The following is a 25,410-nucleotide window of genomic DNA, read 5'->3' as shown; positions in this document are numbered from 1 at the left end:
GTGCTGTTTAAGTAAAATTAGCACAGCCCTCAAAACCAAATTACAGACATGTTGGGTTTTATGATGAAATAATGACTCACACTTTACTATCCGTCTTTCTGTTTGTCCAGATGTTTATCCCTGTGGAAATGCACTGAATGTTTGGATTTCTGTGTCTTTCATCTGATTATATTGATTTAAACAATTAATATCTGGAAATGGTTATTTTGCGTGTGATCAGATATTCCCAACGCACATGGTCTGGCGGTGGACTGGGTTTCACGCAATCTCTTCTGGACCAGCTATGACGGCAATAAGAAACAGATCAACGTGGCCAGACTGGATGGCTCCTTCAAAAACGCTGTTATTCAAGGCCTGGACAAGCCCCATTGCCTCGTGCTGCATCCGATACTGGGGTGAGCGCACTCGTGCAACAAACACTTGAGACATTTACACACGCAACCCTGCCCTCCTACACGCTTTACTTCCTAAAGGCAGAAACATAGATGCATAACAGGATGCAACCACATGCACTCTTGTTTTCTCATGTTTTACTAGGCGCCATCATGACATCGAGTACAGGCTTTAGGATATTGTCCATTTGCACTGTGGGGTTTTTTCATGAAAAAGAAAAATATATTTATATATAATTTGCAGCAAAAACATTAAGAGGCAACATTCCAACTTTGTTGTAAGAGTTTTTAAATGTACCCCATATCAGACAGGGATCTGTGCATTCGACACTCATTTTGCATGAAAAAAAAAAACTTTCATTTTAATCTGAACAACCATTACAGTCGGCATGAAACAGAAGTTGCGCTAGCCTTTTCTCCCTATTGTGATGTATTTCAGAGCGAAACGGATTCTGAATGTGGGCTTGATTTTGACTGTGGGGAATTGATTGGATGGTTATGGTTTGCTATTGGTGGAAATCATGTGAGTGACAGGTTGCCCCGCCCTCGTCATTAGAGAAGAGAAGAGATGCTGAAAGAGGGAGAGGAAGTTATTATGATTCAAGATTACAAGATATAATAATGATGTGCATATATAAATTATTTAGGGCTGTCACTAATGATTATTTTGGTAATCGACTAATCGGTCGATTATTTTGACGATTAATCGAAAATAAAGTATCAAAAGCAAGTAATCATATGATTTTATAGAACAACACTGTTTTTGTTTTGTATAATTTGTATTGTAACAATCATCTTATATACATTATGCATTCTAACAAAGGCCCGGAGAGGGCGTCAATTGCACTTTAAAGAAGATCACATCCTAGTTTAATATTGGCCAAACATTTAATTCAAATGTTTACTTAATCTTTAATATTTGGCCACTTTTTTATGATAGAAATGCTAAAGCCACTATAATTACTTGAACAAGAACATGTGGACATCAAACATGTGGACATCAAAACATGCAAACTCAGAGTGAGGGTTTAAACTTTTATTTTGGAATCACGATGAACAGTTTGCATATTTAGAAAGATATGGACGTATTCTTCTGTGTTGGCGTAGGTTTATAAATGATTTACCTTACAACTCTAATGAAATAGTGCATGTTGCATTCCCAGATTAACTTTATAAGCAAACCAAACTCACAGCATATGCAGCGATGGAGTTTATTCGCTCCACGAATGTTAATGATAACAGTTGATGTGGAGCAGCATTTACTGTGAAAGGAGCCGCTCTGAGACGCATGTAACCTACACACATGTAGATAAATAAAGCATATATATATATATATATATATATATATATATGTATTAAACCCGCAGGGCATATATTTATTTAGTTAAAGTTCCCAAACTGCTTTTTGTCATCGTCCTTCATTACCGTCTTCCATGCTAGTGGAAATGAAGCGCATAAGGAAATAAAACAATTGAGTGAAACTCAAACCCATAGTTTGAAAAAAAGACATCTGCATGTTCCACATGCAAGTTTGTAATAATTCTTAATGGCACATTCCCAATAGCCGTTTTATAATTTATGACTGTAATTAATTAAAATATTTATGTGGTAACCCAGAAATCTCTTGATTTCGCTTGAAAGTGAAGAGAACCGTTCGCTCATTTAAAATATTAATTTACAATGATTTGTTCACTGATTCATTCACAGTAGAAACACATTCACTTTGAAGCGCTCAGCACATGCTGATTAAATAATAAGATCAAGATAAATCACGCGCTGGCCTGACTTGATAATCCAGACAAAGATGATTGACGCAGATTAACTATGAAATAACATTCAATAAACACTCGAAACTATACATAGAAACACCAGCACGAAACTTCAAAAACAAAGAATAGAAGACAACTGAATTTTTAAATACACATTAACAATGAGGGATAGGTGAGGCTCTAATCAATTAAACAATGAATAACTAAGACAACCAAGGAAACAGGAACTAAACAGAACAGATAGAGTCCCAAAATATTTAGACCAAAACCGTGACACCAGTCAAGGCCATATTGAAATTTCAATTTGATTCTGGTTAATTAAGTTGAGTGTTTGATGAAGGATGTAAACTGCTTAAACTCTGGCATATGAAACAATATTCAGATTTATTTTATTTTTATGGAATAGTATTTTTTCAACCTTTAGACAAAATATTGCTGATATATTTTGATATAGGACAACATGGAGCTCATGATCAAAGAGAAAAAACAGTTTTATTCAGAGGCCCAAACTGAGCAAAACCACACAATTTGGTGCAGATGTTGATATTTATATTGACAAAAAGTAAGATGAATTCTGATTGTAATGTAAATCAATGAGATCTTTACATAAACTGCATATCAATATCTCTGTCTCTATATCTGCCAATAATATGTCTTCGTAAGATACAGTATTTAAATGCTTAGTTTTATTATCAAAGCTCTGTAGTTTTAAAACATATAATGCAATGCAATACAATGATGATTGAGAGATGAACAAATAAACCTTCCTCAAAAGCCTGATGTATCATATTTAGTACTAACATTTGAACATATAAAAAAGATATATGGATAATGCGTAAACCTAAACCTTTCAGTCCAGTAAGTTTTCATCTTGAAATATTACTAACAATTTAACTGTTATTCTTATGTCTTTTCTTGAACTGTCCAGGAAGCTGTACTGGACTGATGGCGATAACATCAGCATGGCCAACACTGACGGCACAAACCATACCGTGATCTTCACCGATCAGAAAGCTCCAGTGGGTGAGTGACAGCTGAGAGAGAAGAGATTGTACTGAGGGCTTTCAGGCTCAAAAAGCTTACAACAGGATTGCACTGGGTTGTAGAACCACATTAGGACTTCAAACTAATGAGACAGATACATTACCTTCAGGGGATAACATCTGAATCATCCACCGAATTGCAATTTCATATCCAAACAACAACACTTTGTCAGTGTAAGAGAATCAGGCAGTTTAGTCTGCGGTGTTTGTAGAAACATATTGTCTTACATTTTGTGATAATATACTTTATTAGCCCTTATTTTAGTCTTTATTAAATGAAACAGTGTAGTGTAGAGATGACAGGAAGCAATGTTAGTAGAGAAGGAAACAGGAATAGGGAAAGGACCTCGAGAGGGCTATGGCTCCGACATGTACTTTTATGCATTTCAAATTTAAACTTTTTTTTTGTTAAATACATTGTAATAATTATTTAAAATGATGTATAACACAATATTAAAAACAATACATTTTAAGTGAGAATTTTTACTGTATTAACTAACACTATTAGTATTTTTTCAGCATTTATTAACCTTTGTTAAGGTTAGTTGATAAAACAGTTTATATTAGTGTTAGTTCACAGTGCATTAACTAATGTCAACAGATACAACTTTTGATCTTAAAAATGTATTAGTAAATGTTGATTCACATTAACTAACATTAATAAATGCTGTAGAAGTGTTGATCATTGTTAGTTCATATAAACTAATGTAGTTATTGATATATTTAATTAGATTTTTATTTAATATATGTACAGTAAATATAAAATTATACATTTACATTTCCAAAAATAAAAACATTGACTGTAGCTAAAGCCTGCTCAAAAAGTAGCTAAATGTCACTAGATGACGTAATATCAGCTACTGGGCTAACTAGACAAGAAGAAGAAATTATAACTGTTGAGTTCTGTGTTTAGTTAGTCAAGGAAGTTAAAACACTTGTTAAGGGAGGTGATGGCTATAAGGTGAATAGTAGTACTAGAGGAACAGTTTCAGGAACAATGGAGGTTACATTGTGTGACTTTTTCAGCAAGTTTTTATATTGTACTCATACATACAACAATTTTGACTTAAAACTTTCCATGTTTCTGTAAGACTAATCATGAATTCACACACAGTTTTAGATCACACCATCAATATGTTTATATGCATGATTAAAGAATGAGTCCCCATGTGTCTGATGATCCTCTTCATGATAACTTGTTCAGTATGTAGCTGTAAATGGAACAAAGGTACCCAGACTCTCTTTTAATCATTCTTGGCGATTTTAACAAAGCAAATCTTTCCTGTGAACTACCAAAATACAGACAGCACGTTACATGTTCCACCAGAGACAGTAATATACTGGACCACTGTTACACCACAATAAGAAATGCGTATCACTCGGTCCCACGGGCAGCTTTGGGGCTCTCTGATCACTGTTTGGTTCATCTCATACCGACCTACAGGCAGAAACTGAAATCAGCTAAACCTGTAATAAGGACTGTTAAAAGATGGACTAATGAAGCAGAGCAGAATCTACAGGCCTGCTTTGATTGCACTGATTGGACTGTTTTTGAAGCTGCTACCAACGATCTGGATGAGCTCACAGATACTGTAACATCATATACAGGTCCTTCTCTAAAAACTTAGCATATTGTGATAAAGTTCATTATTTTCCATAATGATAAAAATTAAACTTTCATATATTTTAGATTCATTGCACACCAACTGAAATATTTCAGGCCTTTTATTGTTTTAATACTGATGATTTTGGCATACAGCTCATGAAAACCTTAAATTCCTATCTCCAAAAATTAGCATATTTCATCCGACCAATAAAAGAAGTGTTTTTAATACAAAAAAAGTCAACCTTCAAATAATTATGTTCAGTTATGCACTCAATACTTGGTCGGGAATCCTTTTGCAGAAATGACTGCTTCAATTGCGGCGTGGCATGGAGGCAATCAGCCTGTGGCACTGCTGAGGTGTTATGGAGGCCCAGGATGCTTCGATAGCGGCCTTAAGCTCATCCAGAGTGTTGGGTCTTGCGTCTCTCAACTTTCTCTTCACAATATCCCACTGATTCTCTATGGGGTTCAGGTCAGGAGAGTTGGCAGGCCAATTGAGCACAGTAATACCATGGTCAGTAAACCATTTACCAGTGGTTTTGTCACTGTGAGCAGGTGCCAGGTCGTGCTGAAAAATGAAATCTTCATCTCCATAAAGCTTTTCAGCAGATGGAAGCATGAAGTGCTCAAATCTCCTGATAGCTAGCTGCATTGACCCTGCCCTTGATAAAACACAGTGGACCAACACCAGCAGCTGACATGGCACCCCAGACCATCACTGTATGTGGGTACTTGACACTGGACTTCAGGCATTTCGGCATTTCCTTCTCCCCAGTCTTCCTCCAGACTCTGGCACCTTGATTTCCGAATGACATGCAAAATTTGCTTTCATCCGAAAAAAGTACTTTGGACCACTGAGCAACAGTCCAGTGCTGCTTCTCTGTAGCCCAGGTCAGGCGCTTCTGCCGCTGTTCCTGGTTCAAAGGTGGCTTGACCTGGGGAATGCGGCACCTGTAGCCCATTTCCTGCACACGCCTGTGCACGGTGGCTCTGGATGTTTCTACTCCAGACTCAGTCCACTGCTTCCGCAGGTCCTCCAAGGTCTGGAATCGGTCCTTCTCCACAATCCTTCTCAGGGTCCGGTCACCTTTTCTAGTTGTGCAGCGTTTTTTGCCACACTTTTTCCTTCCCACAGACTTCCCACTGAGGTGCCTTGATACAGCACTCTGGGAACAGCCTATGTGTTCAGAAATTTCTTTCTGTGTCTTACCCTCTTGCTTGAGGGTCTCAATGATGGCCTTCTGGACAGCAGTCAGGTCGGCAGTCTTACCCATGATTGCGGTTTTGAGTAATGAAACAGGCTGGGAGTTTTTAAAAGCCTCAGGAATCTTTTGCAGGTATTTAGAGTTAATTAGTTGATACAGATGATTAGGTTAATAGCTCGTTTAGAGACCCTTTTCATGATATGCTAATTTTTTGAGATAGGAATTTTGGGTTTTCATGAGCTGTATGCCAAAATCATCAGTATTAAAACAATAAAAGACCTGAAATATTTCAGTTGGTGTGCAATGAATCTAAAATATATGAAAGCTTAATTTTATCATTACATTATGGAAAATAATGAACTTTATCACGATATGCTATTTTTTTAGAAGGACCTGTATAAGTTTCTGTGAGGATACATGCATTCCTACCAGGACATTCTTATCATTTACTAATGATAAACCATGGTGTACTGGGAAACTCAAACACCTTCTTCATGCCAAAGAGGATGCTTACAGAAGTGGGGATAAAATCTTGTATAACCAGGCCAGAAACAGACTGACAAAGGAGATCAGAGTTGCTAAAAGGAACTACTCTGATAAACTGAAAAAACAGTTTTCATCCAACGACCCATCATCAGTCTGGAATGGCCTGAGGAACATCACCAACTACAAGTCACCATCCCCCCCCCGCTCTGTGGACAATCAACACCTGGCTGACGATTTAAATTCATTTTACTGCCGGTTTGAAAAGCCCTCATTCACACCACACACCCGGTCTGATCTTCACTTCACACATTCACCATCACCTCCTGCACTCCCATTATTACTCCCCCCTCCTGCCATCCAACCTGAGCTTAAGGTCTTCAAAAAACAGAAGACTAGGAAAGCCTCAGGCCCAGACGGCATCTCATCTGCTTGTTTAAAAGCCTGCGCTGACCAACTGGCCCCGGTCTTCAGGCAGATCTTCAATAGATCATTGGAGCAGTGTGAAGTTTCCTTCTGCTTCAAACGCTCCACTATCATTCCTGTCCCCAAAAAACCCAAATCACTGGACTTAATGACTACAGACCTGTCGCTCTCACGTCTGTGGTCATGAAGTCGTTTGAAAGACTGGTGCTGGCCCACCTGAAGGACATCACCTGACCCCTGCTGGATCCCTTTCAGTTTGCTTACAGAGCAAACAGGTCTGTGGATGATGCAGTCAACATGGGACTGCATTATATCCTGCAACATCTCGACAGACCAGGGACTTATGCAAGGATCCTCTTTGTGGACTTCAGTTCGGCCTTCAATACCATCATGCCTGATCTTCTCACAGCCAAACTGACCCAGCTCTCCATACCATCCTCGATCTGTCAGTGGATCTCCAGCTTCCTGACGGACCGGCAGCAGCGAGTGAGACTGGGGAAACACATATCCAAGACACTCACAATCAGCACTGGCGCTCCCCAAGGGTGCGTTCTCTCCCCACTGCTCTTCTCCCTGTACACGAATGACTGCACTTCTAAAGACCCCACTGTCAAGCTCCTGAAATTTGCAGACGACACCACTGTCATCGGTCTCATCCAAAACGGTGACGAGTCAACTTGAGGAAGTTCAACTTGCCACAGGAGCTGCTGATTCAGTTCTACTCAGCCGTTATTGAGTCTGTTTTATGCACTTACATCACTGTCTGGTTTGGTTCAGCTACCAAATCAGACATCAGGGGACTACAACGGACAGTCCGGACTGCTGAGGGGATTATTGGTGCTCCCCCTGCCATCCCCCCAGGACCTGTACTCTTCCAGAGTGAGGAAGAGAGCAGGTAAAATAATCACAGACTCCACTCACCCTGGACACCACCTGTTCGAACTGTTACCGTCAAGACGGCGACTCAGATCACTGGCCACTAGAACATCTCGGCACAGGAACAGTTTCTTCCCACAGGCCATCTCCCTTCTGAACAGTTAACATATCTCCCAAGGCATATGCCTGTAAGTGCACTACTTCCACTGTTTAGTGCAATATCTTAAAAATTCAGGTGATATTTATATTTATATTTATTCATACTATACAAAATACTGTAAATATGTTCATTATCTGTAAATGTTTGTTCTGACAAAACCCAACTGTGACCATATATTTTTATAGTATTTTCCTATTTTTTATAATTTTATTTGTATAATTTGTATTACTATTTGTATTACTATTACTTGTATCTGTAATTGTATATGTGCACTGGAAGCCTCAGTATCAAGGAAAATTCCTTGTGTGTGCAAGCACACTTAGCAATAAAGCTCTTTCTGATTCTGATTCCTATTCTGATTCTAAAAACCCTCATTAGTTGCTCTAAACGGTTGAGAAAGCACTGAGCATTATAAAGTGTGTCTGTGTTCAGGACTGGCCATCGACTTTGACTCGGAGCAGCTGTACTGGGTCAGCTCTGGAAACAGCACCATTAACCGCTGCAAGCTGGACGGATCAGGACTCGAGGTGTTAGACGCGGTCAAAGGCAAACTCAACAAAGCTTCTGCGCTGGCTATCATGGGTAAATGTAGCACTGCCCTGCAAGATCCTGCAATTCCTTGACTTTTACTGAATGATAATGATGTGATTGATGTTGTGTAGGTGATAAGCTGTGGTGGGCGGATCAGGGCACGGATCAGATTGGCACGTGTGATAAGAGTGATGGAGGAGACTGGAAGGTGTTGAGAAACAGCACATCTCCCATGATGCACATGAAGATCTACAATGAGACCGTGCAGACAGGTTCAACAATCATTTGCATGCAGTATATAAGGAATCATTCAAGTGACACCTAAAAAATCTGTGCTGAGCTGATTGTTCTGGAAGTAAAAGCTATTTTTTCTTCATAAAGAAATAGATTTTTAACAATAACTTATAAATCTTTGAAGACAGCCCCTACTGTGAGTCATCAGGTTGTTTTTTGATGGTGTATGCATTTGCTGAAGCCATGAGCCCACATTATTTCAACTTATTTTTAAAATAATCATATTTAACAACTGAATTTGTGGTGAAAAACTACATTACCCATGATACTGTAGAAAACATTCCACCGATCAGAGAGTTGCAGCGAGCAAATTGTGCCAAAAGAGCTCCTTAGCTCCACCCACTCCCATGAAGCACCAGCAAATTACGTAATTGAGTCGCTCTCGCTATGCTGGCAAAATACTTTGTATTTAATGGATTATCCACGGCTAGCTGTGCGTTAAACGATTTTAATGGAGGCAAAGAACAGCCCGACGTGAAGCGGACTGCATTCAAATGGTTTAATGCACTGCTAGTCGTGGAGTCTCCCGCTTATACCGGGGTCATTGACAAGTTAAAGCTGTTAATGATGTTTGCAGTGTAAAATTTGACTGGAAGGATAAAAATGATGGTTAATTTCGTCAGTTACGGCTCTGTATATCTAGCATCTCTTTAAATATCTCTTTAAATCAGACACAGTTATGAAGTAGTGCATTGAGATCACATTTATTTGAATGAATGAACTATAGCATTTATTTGAATTAATTATAGAGAGAGAGAGAGAGAGAGAGATGAATGTGTGAATTACCTGTCAATTACCTGTTAGTCTGTCAACATTTCTTTCTTTACAAACTATGAGTCTGTGTGTTTAATCACTTAAAAAGCAGCGATGTTACCACCTCGTTGCTGAGGAATATACTGTAATGTAGCGATTCAGTAGCAAAACTATTTTAATAAAAACCGTCCCGGGGCAGCATTGATAAGTATGAATATATATATTAATATAATCAACAACTTTAAGTGAATAGTTTTATATTTCTCAATTGTTTTCACTTTGATAATGTCATTGGCAATGCTTCAGGGGATTTTGGATCTGTCCCTCATTAAAGTCATTAAGTTCGGAGTCCTGTACCTTTGTCTTTTTGACAAATACTTTTTTGCTTCCAATCAAAGTCTGTAATGTAGTGATTCACCTCATTGCTGGTTGTTTTGATTCACGGCTTCAAATTCCTATGGAAAAAAATGAATGGAAAAAAATTAATCCGGGACCAACACCGCCAAAAAAGTGGGCAACACTAATGCACTCTGTAGAAATTTCCAGGCCAGTTCATTGTGCCATTATGTAATTTTTATGAATAAGGAACAATCGCCAAGAGTGACATATTAGCACAGAACAAAGGAGTGTTTGTGCTGAAAAGAATAACCTTGCCTTAATTTAAAAACTGAAAACAGTATCAGTTCAGATAGCATCTGCTTAAACAGGATTGAGGATATTTTTTGAATAGATGCAGGCTTTTGTACTGAAATTGTCCCCTTGGTGAATTTTTTTTATGGCCGTGTTTATCATCAGGTTCAAACATGTGCAGTAACAACAATGGAGACTGCTCTCAGCTGTGTCTACCCACGTCTCCCTCCAGCCGATCCTGCATGTGCACCGCAGGATACAGCCTGAGGAGCGGACAACAGTCCTGCGAGGGTACACACACACACACACACACACACACATGCACCGCAGGATACAGCCTGAGGGGTGGACAACAGTCCTGCGAGGGTACACACACACACACACACACACACACACACGTGCACCGCAGGATACAGCCTGAGGAGCGGACAACAGTCCTGCGAGGGTACACACACACACACACACACACACACACACACACACACACATGCACCGCAGGATACAGCCTGAGCAGCGGACAACAGTCCTGCGAGGGTACACACACACACACACACACACGTGCACCGCAGGATACAGCCTGAGGAGCGGACAACAGTCCTGCGAGGGTACACACACACACACACACACACACACATGCACCGCAGGATACAGCCTGAGGGGTGGACAACAGTCCTGCGAGGGTACACACACACACACACACACACACACACATGCACCGCAGGATACAGCCTGAGGGGTGGACAACAGTCCTGCGAGGGTACACACACACACACACACACACACACATGCACCGCAGGATACAGCCTGAGGAGCGGACAACAGTCCTGCGAGGGTACACACACACAAACACACACACACACACACGTGCACCGCAGGATACAGCCTGAGGGTTGGACAACAGTCCTGCGAGGGTACACACACACAAACACACACACACACACATGCACCGCAGGATACAGCCTGAGGAGCGGACAACAGTCCTGCGAGGGTACACACACACACACACACACACACACTTGCACCGCAGGATACAGCCTGAGCAGCGGACAACAGTCCTGCGAGGGTACACACACACACATGCACCGCAGGATACAGCCTGAGGAGCGGACAACAGTCCTGCGAGGGTACACACACACACACACACACACAGACACACACACGTGCACCGCAGGATACAGCCTGAGGAGCGGACAACAGTCCTGCGAGGGTACACACACACACACACACGTGCACCGCAGGATACAGCCTGAGGGGCGGACAACAGTCCTGCGAGGGTACACACACACACACACACGTGCACCGCAGGATACAGCCTGAGGGTGGACAACAGTCCTGTGAGGGTATACACACACACACACACACACACACGTGCACCGCAGGATACAGCCTGAGGGGTGGACAACAGTCCTGCGAGGGTACACACACACACACACACATGCACCGCAGGATACAGCCTGAGGACCGGACAACAGTCCTGCGAGGTTACACACACACACATACACACACATACACACACACACACACGTGCACCGCAGGATACAACCTGAGGGGTGGACAACAGTACTGCGAGGGTACACACACACACACACACACACAGACACACACACGTGCACCGCAGGATACAGCCTGAGGAGCGGACAACAGTCCTGCGAGGGTACACACACACACACACACGTGCACCGCAGGATACAGCCTGAGGGGCGGACAACAGTCCTGCGAGGGTACACACACACACACACACGTGCACCGCAGGATACAGCCTGAGGGGTGGACAACAGTCCTGTGAGGGTATACACACTAACACACACACACACGTGCACCGCAGGATACAGCCTGAGGGGTGGACAACAGTCCTGCGAGGGTACACACACACACACACACATGCACCGCAGGATACAGCCTGAGGACCGGACAACAGTCCTGCGAGGTTACACACACACACATACACACACATACACACACACACACGTGCACCGCAGGATACAACCTGAGGGGTGGACAACAGTCCTGCGAGGGTACACACACACACACACACACACACACACGTGCACCGCAGGATACAGCCTGAGGAGCGGACAACAGTCTGCTCAATAATTTCATTTGAATATTGTAGGTTTACTAGTTTTTCTACAATTATCAATCAATGTGTTCTTTATCATCTACAGACTCAACAAATGCTTTAAAAGCATTTTTACGTATTTAAAAAAAATGCTCAGGTAAATGTAAAAATCCCTTTTATCATAGTTATATTCAAAGTTGTTTCTTTAATTATTGAAGTTTTAAACTGCCTACTTACAGTACATATACATAATTCAAAGGAGAATTCTGACAGAATTTTTCTGAAACATTTTAACCACAATTTCCAAAGCTTTTTTGTCATAACATTTTGTGGCAAAGTAGCATTTTATGTACTATGCACAAGTAATTAAATGACATTGCGAAAATATCACAACTGAGAAAACAATTTATGTAAATTTTATATAAATTATTTTCATAAAATAAATGGTTTGCTTGTTTACTTATCATAAGTGACATTTGAAAGCATTCAAATATAATAATAATAATAGTTTTTATGGATTTTTATGCACCACACATGTTTATATTCAGCAAGGAAGATGAACAAAAGTGAGAGTAAATATATTTATAATGTAACAAAAGTGTTTATTTCAAATAAATGCTTTTTTTTAACTTTCAATTCATCAAAGTGTCCTGAAAAAAATTATAACTTTTTCCACAAAAATAATAAGATAATAATAAGATTGATAGTAATAAGAAATATTTCTTGAGCATCAAATCAGCATATTAGAATGATTTCTGAAAGATCATGTTACACTGAAGATGATGCTAAAAATTCAGCTTTTGATCACAGAAATAAATGACAATTTTTTTTAATTGTAATATTTCACTGTATTTCTGTTTTTACTCTATTTTTGATCAAATAAATGCAGTCTTTGTGAGCAGAAAATACTTTTTGAACAAACTTTTGAACACCTTTGAATATTAGGATTGGTCTTTTAGGGGAAAACAAGTGTAAAACAACAAAATCTGTACATGAAGGAATTCGAGGAAGGCATTCTAAAGAATTAAAATCCCTTAACAACCACAAACTTGTGGACATGAAACTGTCTGTAGTTGAAGAATCTCTGATTGTTGTGTTGATTTCAGGTGTGGGTTCATTCTTGCTGTACTCTGTTCATGAGGGCATTAGAGGAATCCCACTGGACCCTGCAGACAAGTCCGATGCCCTGGTACCGGTTTCAGGCACTACACTCGCCGTCGGGATTGATTTTCATGCCGGTGAGTCTCAATACACCTGATTTATGTTTTCAGATATACACTCTACGGGCACATTATTAAGTACACCTTGCTAGTACTGGGTTGGACCCTTTTTTGCCTTTCTGCTTCTTCATGGCAGAGATTCAGCAAGGTGAAAATTCCTCCGAGATTTTGATCCATATTGACGGCTACACATCCATGATGCTCTTTTGGGATGCACTATAATTTAGATGTATGTTCTTTCTATTGTCATGTAGATAATGACACCATCTACTGGGTTGACATGGGTTTGAGCACCATTAGCAGAGCTAAGAGAGATCAAACGTGGAGAGAGGACGTCATTACTAACGGCATCGGGCGCGTGGAGGGCATCGCTGTCGACTGGATCGCCGGTGCGTTTTAAGCACTTTTGACACATTCACATGCATTCAGAGCATTATTGCAGTACTGATCATAAATCGACCTTGTTCCTCTCTGATGTCTGCTGTAGGAAACATCTATTGGACGGACCAGGGCTTTGATGTGATTGAGGTGGCCAGATTAAATGGCTCGTTTCGATATGTGGTCATCTCCCAAGGACTGGACAAACCTCGGGCCATTACTGTGCATCCAGAGAAAGGGTGAGATCTGCGTAACCCTGACTTCCTGTTTTTTATTGTGAGTTTCTGCTGCATGAATGAATCATTGGTGGTTGTTTGTGCAGGTATCTGTTTTGGACGGAGTGGGGTCAGTATCCACGCATAGAAAGATCTCGTCTGGATGGATCAAATCGAGCCGTGCTGGTGAACGTCAGCATTAGCTGGCCCAATGGCATCTCCGTTGACTATCAGGTGCATATGACACATTTATGTCTTTATAACACAGTTGTTTTAAACTAAGGACTAGGGGTTGTAACGATTCACTCGTCGCAAATCCTACCAGTGCATATGCATTTATCTTGAAACATACATTTTTGAATCATGAATAGTTTGTTTTGGTCAATAATTGATTTAGGGCACTTTCATTTTTTGAAAACCTCACTGCTGTTTTCTATAAGATAAAGTATTCCTGTTTTACAGATATCATTATGTATTTGGGTGCTAAACACATTCAAAAGAAAAAGCAAGAGCACTTGATACTGTATTAAGATCATATTGACGAAACAGATTTGGTAAACACTCCAGTGCATATTTGTTTTTTGTGCTCTTGTGAATATCAAATGTTTTTATGTCTCGAGTTACATAAACTGTTGGAAACTTTTTCTTCAGAGACCAGGAGACGTTGGTATATTTTTAAAGCAGAAGTTACTCTTTATTGAGAACTCGCTGTGCGTGGCTGTAGTCATCCAAGTCTAAAAAAGTAGCTCAGCACAGTATTGTTTATACCTTTTCAAGGAGGAGGGATTACATAGAGGTGGAGACAATCTGAACAAAGCATGTAAATGAAAGACAGGAATCAGCCCGTTACCGGAAATTCCCCAGCCCTGATCTCATCAGCATGACAGTGTAACTCATAGCCGTGAGATGCTAATCCAATCAGCCTGATTATATCACTCAAACCTTAACATTATCATAGAGACAAAAGCCCAGCTGTACTTGAGAAGTGACAAAAGGTTAATGTCATCATCTATGCCTCAAAATGGTAAACACTGTGTGAACTTTCTCAGTTAAAATACTGTTGAACCTAAATTAAACATTTAATAAATTTGTAACTCTACATTAACCTTGGTCCCCTGAGAAGGGGAACAAGACACTGCGTCCTAGGATGCTAATTGGGAAAAGCCTAAGCCCGACCGGTGTCTGAAGCATGTGTTTAAAAGGAGACAATTGTAATGGCGGGTGACATCATATGACGTCACTACTAGTGCAACCGTGAGATATAAAGAGGGCGCCTAGAGAACATGTCATCCACTTCTTGTTCTTTCTTCATCTGAAGGGACCATGCAGGCAGTCCAGAAGCATAGAAACGAGTTGCACCTCTCATTGGAATGTCTCATTTCACTTTTCAGGGAACAAAGGTTACTTTTGTAACCCGAGACATTCCCTTTCAAATGGGAACTCGCACTGCATCCTGGGACACTAATAAAGGAACAAATGCACTCTCTGCCATGCTGAGAGGAATGCATGCCAGATTGGCTGTGACTAAGCACAATAATAAAAACTCAAAAGGCCTAAATGCCAGAGTTAAATTCTCCAAAGGTACACACAAATATTTCGCTGTCACATTGACAATTACTCCCTACAGTCATTGCCTAAGCCTCAATGAGCAAGTACAATCTTACCATTCACCTCGCAAGGTCAAACAGAAAGACTTGATCCAGAGCTCAAAGGCTTGTAATCATTTATCCTAGGAAGAGATTCCTCTAAGGAAATATGACCAGAGACAAAAAAGGACCTTGGCCTGTCACTTTTAGGGGACCTAAGCATGGACCCCAAGAACCACCAGGGAGGCTGACTTCGTTCTATCTTAACCCTATCAGCCTACAACTGTTTAACAGAATCTCTATACTTAACCCTCTGTCAGAGGCCTCCAATGAGAAGGTGTTCCATCACGTCAATAACCACAACACATCGTATTCCAGAGATGGGCGTCTAGGGGGGGAAAACTCAACATAACGAACATTCAAGTGAGGGGATTGACACTGCTTATCCCGCAAGGGTTTTCCAGGACCAACAGAGCTTAAAAATAGCTCTGGGGAAGCTGCGTACTCTGCAAAGTGACCCTCAATGAGGGGAGTACCTACCAAGCTCTACTAAAGCAAGTCTATCAAGGAGGCTAACAAATAATCATTCAGCCTGATTCTATTTTGCTTATAAAGAGGCCATAGGAAGGCCTATCGTTATCCAGCCCCGGGGAGCGAAGTACTCTGCAAACAACCCCTCTCAAATGAGTGGAGTACTATACAGGGTCGACCACACGAACCGCTCTGACACATCTAGAGGAGCGGATATATACTGTATATAGCTACACTCTCTACCCAGGGGAGAAATGGCCAAGCTCTGGAGCCAGTTATAAAAGATGCTCCTAAAGAGCCCTACAACCTGATACCGATCTACAGACGTCTAAGGAGCCGCTTGTTTTTCAACCAGCTCAACCTGAAATCCGCTTGTCAAGGAGGCCCAAAGAGGGCCAACAACTCAGCACACCTAACACTAGCAGCAAAAGTCCATAAAGGAGGCTGACAAAAAGCCTCCCAGCTTGTCATAACTCCTACACATAGCCCCAAATGAGCAAAGTACTCGGCATAACGACCCTCTAAATGAGGAGAGTACTAAATATGCTTATTCAAGAAGCCAGATTATCAAGGAGGCTACAAAAAAAGCCTACTACTTGAGAACTGTCTTAAGCATGTGCTCGGGGCTTGTGCGCAAAGCTTTAGAGAGTACTTATTTAGACTCAACCTAAGCATATTAGGCACAAGACACCTGTGACACAGAGCTCTAGGAAACAAAGCACTCTCTATGATGACCCTCAAAAATGTGGGGAGTACTAAAAAAAATTGGGGAGTACAAAAAAATGTGGGGAGTACTAAAAACGGAGCTCAAGGAGCAGAGGCCTGAACACAAACAATGCTCTAGGCCGAGAGGAGGCCTTACCATACTCTTTGCTCCATAGACAGTCTAACGAAGAGACTCATTTTACCAAAGATCCAAATTTTTGGACAGCAGGATGACTCTCTAAAATGAGAGGAGGCCTAATAAAACTCAAACCTAAAAGACAGATAACATAGGAGGCTCGAAAAAGAGCCTACACCTTATGCAACTGTCAGCACAGAGCTCTACGAGCGAAGTCTTAACAGTCTTTCAGCCAGAACAATTCTCTAAAAGAGGAGACCTACAACCCTCTAGCCAAAAGAGCTTTTTAAGAAACTTAGAAGAGCCAATGTATTGATAACACTGTTGCACGCAGCTCTGGGGAGTGGAGGATCCCGTCCAGAGACTCTCTATATTGAGAGGAAGCCTAACAACACTCATCCCCAAAAAGACAGTCAACAGAGGAGGCTCCTAAGACCACATTATTACTCCTGTCTGTATGGAGCTCCGAGAGTGATTACTTCAGCAAGAGGAGGTCTGATCTATCCAACAGGCAATACCACTAAAGAGACTCACAAAAATAATCATCTCATAGGTAAAAATACACAACTAGAGTTCTGGGTAATGAAGGACTCAGCAGGACGACTCTCTAAAACAAGAGGAGTCTAAGCTCAACCCTAGAGGCAGTTATCAGAGGAGGCTATCAGAGCCTACAACTCAAGTATTGCCTAAGCACAGCGCAGGCCTCAGCAGAACGAATCTCCCACTGAGAGGAGGCCAAACGGACTAAAAACTAATCTAGGGCAATCTAAGCTGAGGAGGCTCTGAGGAGGTGATGGGGGGGAGGGTGATAACCCTCACTCACCCGCGCTCCTCACATAAAGTGTGACATTAGATTATTGCTAAGCTAATTACTCAATACTTTAATAATTATAAAAGTACAAAGCAAAACAATGGGTATAATAATTTAATTTATTTTCTCACTTTGTCCACCATCTTGAGGAGATTTTTTATTTAACTTTTCTGCAAAGCATACATGCAATGCTGAAATATTTTTTTCTTCCTTTATTCTGGGATTGTCTTGTGTATGATGGAGACGGCATGCCTATAATCCTGCCTTTAAATTAGACCAAAGCAACTTCCTCTTAATAACTGATGACTCAATATAGATGCATAGTAAACACAATAACACAGACTGTTCATGCAGTAAATGTCCTGATCATTATCCATGTGTCCTATAGGAAGATATGCTGTACTGGTGTGACGCACGTACGGATAAGATTGAGCGCATTAACTTGGAGACAGGGGATAACAGAGAGGTGGTGCTGTCCAGCAACAACATGGACATGTTCTCTGTATCTGTGTTTGAGAGCTACATATACTGGAGTGACCGGTCAGTGCACCATATTTGTACACCTCAACCCATTAATTCTTCTTCACAGAAATCATCTTCCTTTTTACTGTTTTTGATCAGAGTCAACATGAAGATTGATCTACAGGATTTATAGAGTTTTTGATATAACTTTATTTTATTTGCTAACCCTATTTAAAGAGCCTTTGAACTTTGTCCCAACAGATAAGTATTTTTCTTTTTTTAGGACTCATGCGAATGGTTCAATAAAGCGCGGCAGTAAAGACAATGCAACAGATTCAGTGAGTCTGAGGACGGGCATCGGCGTCCAACTCAAAGACATCAAGGTTTTTAACAGAGCACGACAGCAAGGTGGGTGTTATATGACTTGGCTCTTAACAGAAATGTGATGGAAACACAACACAACATAAATTAGCATGTACAGAACTGTTAGGAATGTGGATGTTATTATTTGCTTTACCGCTGCATTGCTACATTCTTGATTCTGACTGGTTATCACATGTTCCATGTTCCACTTGGTTTCGTTGCACACATAAGTTATTTTGTGTAATTGGTATCTAAGGGTCAAAGACAAGGTCATGGAAAAAGATATTGACCTATCTAGTACTTTATTCAAAAATACATAAAAAATTGCAATTCCCTTACGAAGGGAACTCAACGATGCGTCCATCGACGCCATGGGAACGCCCCCAGCGTGACTGCGTCTGAAGCATCTATGTCAACTAGTCCAATGGAAAGAATGAGCGTCACGGGCGGGTGACGTCATGACCAGGATATGATAAAAGCACATCCGGTGCAAACCGGCATTAGCTTCTGTTGCCTCAGCAAGCGATCTGTGTCAAACTGTCTGTTATATTTACTGTTGTCTGTCTGATATATATATATTTATGGAAACTAAACAATTGCACAACTCTGTGTTCTCCCTGCTCGCGCTATTTAACGAGTAGGGACACACACGAGCTTTGTGTGATGTGTTTGGGAGTAGAGCATGCGGTATCAGCCTCCGAGGGGGCTGATTGCCAACATTGTGAGAAGCTTTCGCTTCGCATGCTCCGCTCCCGCCTGTCACTTTTCGAGGAAAGTGGCCGGGCTCGCAATTCTCAGGGTGACAGGTCCCGCGTCTGCCGAGGCAGCGCGGAGAATGCATTCCTGTGGATCGCGAATAGGATCTCTTTACGGGGTTGGAGACGGGTCCGCGGATCTTATCTCCTCCCTTTCCACGAGGGATCCAGTGCTCTCTCGCCGGTCTCGGAAGCCCGCGCTGCGGTCTCTTCCGCCCGGGGAGAGAGAGAAATCAATGCTTCAGTGCTCTACCTCCGAGGAGGTAGATGTGCTGGGCATTGAAAGTGACACAATCATGGGGGAAGTGAATTTGCCATCTCTTTCCCCAGCGTATGAGAAATATATATAGCCTATATATATATATATATATATATGATAGTTTATATATTATATATAAAATAAAGTGAATATATATAAAAAATATATATAAAAAATAATAAGCTGGTGGAAGTGTTTACTAAGGCTGTAGATAAATTAAATATTTATGGCCAGCAGAAATAAGGGGGCACTCGTCCTAAAAATAAAATAAATTAAACGAGTTTCCTTCCCTCTATTTTTCCACCTCCATCACGGGGCCTTCCATTTTTCCCGATCTGCACAGCGAGCTGTCTAGATCATGGAAAAAGCCTTACTCCTCTTGTCTTTTAGCCCCCACATTCATGTATATTCAGATATTTGGGGGTTAAGAGGGTATGGCTATACCCCGGGTAGAACAGACGCTTGCGAGCTATCTGTCTCCCGGTTCAGTATCGTACCTGAAGGCGTCGGCTTCTCTCACTAAACCATTAAAGAAAACTATTTTTTAATCTAGTGGGAAAAGCATATATGGCAGTGGGTCTAGCATGGGCCTGCTTGCACACCATAGCAGTGCTACAAGCATATCAGGCTGACCTGCTGCGGTATTTGGACAGAAGTGAGGGAGTTTGGCCCGATGGGGTTTGAGAACTCCGTCGGGCCACAGATTTATCTCTCAGGGATGGCAGCCCTTGTGGTCACTGAGAGACACCTCTGGCTCAATTTGATGGGAATCATAGAGAAAGATACAAGATAATCTCTCCCTCGCTATGTCCAACCCCCTGGGGCTGCTGGGCGTGAGCAGCTCCAGCCGTCTAGTTTCTCATACACAACACAGCAGCCAAAGCCTTCAAAGCAGAAGCCGGATCCGAGGACCGTTCTTCACGCTGAGAAGGCTGCGGCTCAAAAGAAAAAAAAGGTCCTGATGTTCACGCATCAGGCCTGTGAGGACAGCCCCGACCGAAGTGGAGCGGTGTACACCTCATTTTACGGTGCCCGTTCCATTTCGGGGTCCTCACGAGACCGTTCTGCCAACCCTGCCACCCTCTGTGCTTCAGGGCGCAGCGGTCTCCAGCGAGTCGCTGATGCTATGCTGCGGCACAGCATCGGTTTCGCGCCCTCTGAGGGGGGCCTTAGAGCGGCCAGTTCAGGTAGTTCCTGCCATTATGTTTCAGGCTCCGGAATTGGCTGTCTCGATAACACCAGAGACCAGCCTCGAGAGGCTGGTTCCCTTAGTAAATTTTCTGGCAGCGTGGAAGCTTCTGCCGAATATTTCTCATTGGGTCCTGCAGATTGTAGAGAAAGGATACAGAATCCAGTTTGGTTCTCGTCCTCCTCGTTACAACGGGGTGCTGCCCACAGTGGTGCATCCCGAGCAGGCTCTGGTAATGGAGCAAGAGGTAAAGGCCCTGTTAGCAAAGGAAGCTATAGAGCAGGTGTACTCACCCGACATTGCGTCGGGTCTTTACAGTCGTTATCTCATTGTTCCAAAAAAGGATGGAGAGCTGCGTCACATACTAGATCTTCGTCTGTTGGAGTGTTTGGTGCTGGAACTCAATTCCAAAATGCTGACACTCAAACAGATCGTGACTCAAATCAGATCCGAGGACTGGTTTGTCACGATAGATCTAAAAGACGCATACTTCCATATCTCCATCCTCCCTCAGCACAGGAGGTTCCTGAGGTTTTCTTTGGGGCAAAGAACACCAGTATCAGGCACTTCCTTTCGGTCTAGCTCTATCACCCCGCACATTCACGAAGCGTGTAGACGCAGCTCTGGCCCCGCCAGGCTGCAGTGTATATGCATTCTGAATTGCATAGATGACTGGCTGATTCTAGCGGAATCAGAACAGTTAGCGGTTCGGCACCGAGGTGTCGTTCTCGCTCCTATGCAGATGTTGGGGTTGAGGCTCAATGCCAAGAAGAGTGTGCTTTCTCCAGTACAGAGAACCACTTTCCTTGGTGTGGTATGGGATTCAGTGACGATGCGGGCCACTCTGTCGCCCGTTCGTGTAGCTGCTATCCTAACAGCCACAAAAGAGCTGAGGCTAGGCCAGTCACGCACTGTAAAACAGTTAGAGAGACTGTTGGGTCTTGTGACAGCAGCGTCCAACGGGATAACTTTTGGCCTGCTGTACATGAGACCTTTACAGTGGTGGCTCAGGACCAGAGGGTTCTCCCCGAGGGGAAACCCACTTCGTATGATCAAGATCACGCGGCGGTGTCTCCGCACCTTGGTTATATGGAGGAAACACTGGTTCTTAACCCAGGGTCCGGTGTTGGGAGCTCTTTGCCATCGAGTTGTGATCTCGACAGATGCTTCCCTCACCGGCTGGGGAGCGGTATTGGAAGGCCGCTCAGCTCAGGGCTTGTGGAGGAGTCATCATCTCTCTTGGCACATGAATTGCCTAGAGATGATGGTCGTCTTCAATGCGTTGAGACATCTCCTCCCAGACCTGAGGGGCCATCATGTGTTGTTCTGGAACAGTGACTGTTAGGCCTCAGGGCAGCAGTGTCCAATGTGATACCCTTTGACCTGCTGTACGTGAGACCTTTACAGAGGTGGCTCAGGACCAGAGGGTTCTCCCTGAGGGGAAACCCACTCCTTACGATCAAGATCACGCGGCAGTATCCCCGCGCCTTGGTTATATGGAGGAAACTCTGGTTCTTGACCCACAGACAACACGTTGGTGGCCTCTTATTTTGGTCCCTCAAGAAATTACGCTGTCTGAGGGCAGTGTATATTCCAGGGGGGGCCAGAATATTGGAGCAGACACCCTGTCGAGGCAGGGGCTGAGGCCAGGGGACTCCACCCCGAGGCGGTGGAGCAAATATGGGAGTTTTACGGCCAGGCAGAAGTGGATTTGTTCTCGTCTCAGCATACGACGCACTGTCCACTCTGGTTATCCCTCACTCAACCAGTCCCCTCGGGGCTGGATGCTATGGTGCAGACGTGGCCGAGGCTACGTCTGTACGCATTTCCCTCCGTTGCTCTGCTCCCAGGAGTTCTGGAGTGAATCCGCCAGGATGGAATAAGCCTATTTAGTAGCACCACCCTGGCCGAGCTGAATTTGGTTTGCGGACCTAATTTTTCTCCTCGACGGACCTCCCTTGGAGGTCCCGATCAGGAGAGACCTTCTGTCTCAGGCAGGGGATGCAATATTGCACCCCCGGCAGGGGATGCAATATTGCACCCCCGGCAGGGGATTTGGGAACTGTGGGTTTGGCCTCTGAGGGGGCCCAACTCATAGAGAGTGGTCTCTCAACCGAGGTTGTTTAGACCATTCTAAGCTCCAGAGCTCCCGCTACGAGGAAACTATATTCACTATTTCGAGAGTTTTTCACTTCTTGGTGTTACCAGCGTCAGTGGGATCCGGTTAACTGTTCAGTAAACACAGTATTCGAGTTTCTGCAAGAACGCTTTGTATCAGGTCTATGTCCTTCCACGCTTAAGGTATAATATGTGTGGCGGCCATTGCGGCTTTCCACGCCCTGGTGGGTAGTACATTTTTGGGTCGAGACCCCCTGATCACTCGTTTCCTTCGTGGCACTTTGAGGCTGAGGCATGCAACTTGCACTAAGGTGCTGGCTTGGGACCTTGCAATAGTTCTAGAAGGCCTATCTGGGGCTCCCTTCGAGCCCTTAGATTTGGTCTCAGAGAAGTTCCTTTCTTTTAAGACTATTTTCTGCTAGCTATTTCGTCCCTATAAGAGTCAGACCTTCAGGCCCTTTCGGTCCCCACCTGCCTTGAGTGCACCGGGATGGCCAAGGCAATCTTACCCGAAACATGGATATGTTCCAAAGGTGCCTACCATTATTCCGAGGCCTATTGTGCTGCAGGTTTCTGTCCTCCCCCATTTTTCGGACCAGGAAAAGCTGAACCTCTTGTGCCAGTGCGAGCACTGGACACTTATGTTCATCGGACTTCTCTGTCGAGAAAATCCAACCTATTGAGCATATAGATAGTCGAGACTATTCTTCTTGCTTGTGAGTCTTCTGGCCAACCATTTGGTGGTCAGGGCTCATTCCACTAGGAGTATGGCTTCTAAGCGTATTATCTGGAGTTCTCTCCAAGACGTTTGTGATGCGGCGGGCTGGTCCTCACCGCTCACATTCATGAGGTTTTACAGCTTGGACCTGGATGCTGCCCCAGGTTCTCAGGTGCTTAGTGCTTAGTTACAACAGACTGACACTCAGGTACTTGGAATTCTGGCGCTTTGGGTATTCTCGTTCCCATGGCGTCGATGGACGCATCGTTGAGTTCCCTTCGTAAGGGAACGTCTCAGGTTACTATTGTAACCATAGTTCCCTGAGAACAGGGAACGAGACGATGCGTCACCCTGCCATACTTCCTGCATCCCTGTGATCGGCTTGCTTCGGCAATTTTCGAAGCTAATGCCGGTTTGCACCGGATGTGCTTTTATCATATCCTGGTCATGACGTCACCCGCCCGTGACGCTCATTCTTTCCATTGGACTAGTTGACATAGATGCTTCAGACGCAGTCACGCTGGGGGCGTTCCCATGGCGTCGATGGACGCATCGTCTCGTTCCCTGTTCTCAGGGAACTATGGTTACAATAGTAACCTGAGACGTTCTTTCAAATACATACGTTTTTATAAGAAATTAATTTTATGTTGAAAAATAAATATAATTTGCTACTAAAAATTAAATCTTGAAAATAATATATAATAAATAAAAAATGTATTTTCTTTAAGTTTTTAAAATAACATGTAATATGCTATTATATGCTAATTGTTGTTGAATCTATGAGCAAGATTCAGATTTCCCTTAGTTGCAGCATTTCTATATTGTTTCAAACAAATCTCTTCATAGGAACTAATGTCTGCAAGAACAACAACGGTGGCTGCCAACAACTCTGTCTTTTCCGTGGAAATGCTCAGCGCACGTGTGCTTGCGCTCACGGAATGCTAGCCGAGGACAGTCAGAGTTGCCGTGACTACGACGGATACCTGCTGTATTCAGAACGTACCATTCTAAAGAGTGTGCACTTATCAGACGAAAACAACCTCAACGCACCCATCAAACCGTTTGAAGACCCAGACCACATGAAAAACGTCATCGCGCTAACCTTCGATTACCGTGGAGGAGGCGGAAAAGGAGCAAATCGGATCTTCTACAGCGACATCCACTTTGGGAATATTCAACAAATCAATGACGATGGGTCAGATCGGAAGACAGTGGTTGAGAGTAAGTTTCAAATAATTAATAATAATTAAAATAATCTACTTTAAAGAGGCCATATTATGCCCTTTTTCAAAGTCTTGATGTTGTTTTTAGGCTCTTCTAGAACAGGTTTTCATGCTTGAATGTTGATTATTTTCCCCATATTCTCCATTGTTGCGGCTCCTCTCTTCCCAGTCTGTCAGTAACGCTCTGGGGTGTGTTTCCTGAAAGCTTCGTTAGCCTAACTATGGTCGCAAGTTCCGTCGTTATCAGCATAGTTCAAAATGTTCCTAAAATAATTCCTGAAAACATTGTTTCAACAAACATTCGCAAACAGCATCGCAAAGTTGTGTGTATGTAACAGATCTCGACCTGCGGTTAACTTAGGAGCAGAGTTTCTTGTTTGCATGACATGTGGACTCAATAAATCCTGATCTTGAGCAAAATAAGCAAGCTGACATGTATATAGTACAATCTATATCTTTTATTTAGAATACATACAAATGTCTACATACAAATTTACGTCTTTTAGTTTTTCAA

At 42.7% G+C, this 25,410-nt stretch overlaps 1 protein-coding gene across 4 annotated transcripts in view; it reads left to right on the top strand.

Annotated features, from left to right (window-relative positions):
* The window catches only part of lrp1aa (low density lipoprotein receptor-related protein 1Aa), a 264,759-nt gene that overhangs the window by 146,711 nt on the left and 92,638 nt on the right, over positions 1-25,410 (top strand). For all 4 annotated transcript variants that reach the window (XM_077204508.1, XM_077204507.1, XM_077204510.1 and 1 more), the window contains exons 30-41: positions 221-395; positions 3,090-3,184; positions 8,393-8,542; positions 8,623-8,763; positions 10,334-10,459; positions 13,334-13,465; positions 13,702-13,836; positions 13,935-14,064; positions 14,148-14,274; positions 18,198-18,349; positions 18,555-18,679; positions 24,520-24,894. In XM_077204508.1, the coding sequence (XP_077060623.1) occupies positions 221-395; positions 3,090-3,184; positions 8,393-8,542; positions 8,623-8,763; positions 10,334-10,459; positions 13,334-13,465; positions 13,702-13,836; positions 13,935-14,064; positions 14,148-14,274; positions 18,198-18,349; positions 18,555-18,679; positions 24,520-24,894 (1,863 nt within the window). The remainder of the gene's footprint in view (positions 1-220; positions 396-3,089; positions 3,185-8,392; positions 8,543-8,622; positions 8,764-10,333; positions 10,460-13,333; positions 13,466-13,701; positions 13,837-13,934; positions 14,065-14,147; positions 14,275-18,197; positions 18,350-18,554; positions 18,680-24,519; positions 24,895-25,410) is intronic.

This window comes from Siphateles boraxobius, unplaced genomic scaffold (genome assembly GCF_051911475.1).
Source record: "Siphateles boraxobius isolate OS27281-9 unplaced genomic scaffold, OSU_SipBor_1 5, whole genome shotgun sequence".
In the NCBI taxonomy this organism is placed as follows: Eukaryota; Metazoa; Chordata; class Actinopteri; order Cypriniformes; family Leuciscidae; genus Siphateles; species Siphateles boraxobius.
Note: the sequence above shows the minus strand (reverse complement) of the source record. Positions and strands in the feature narration are given on the sequence as shown.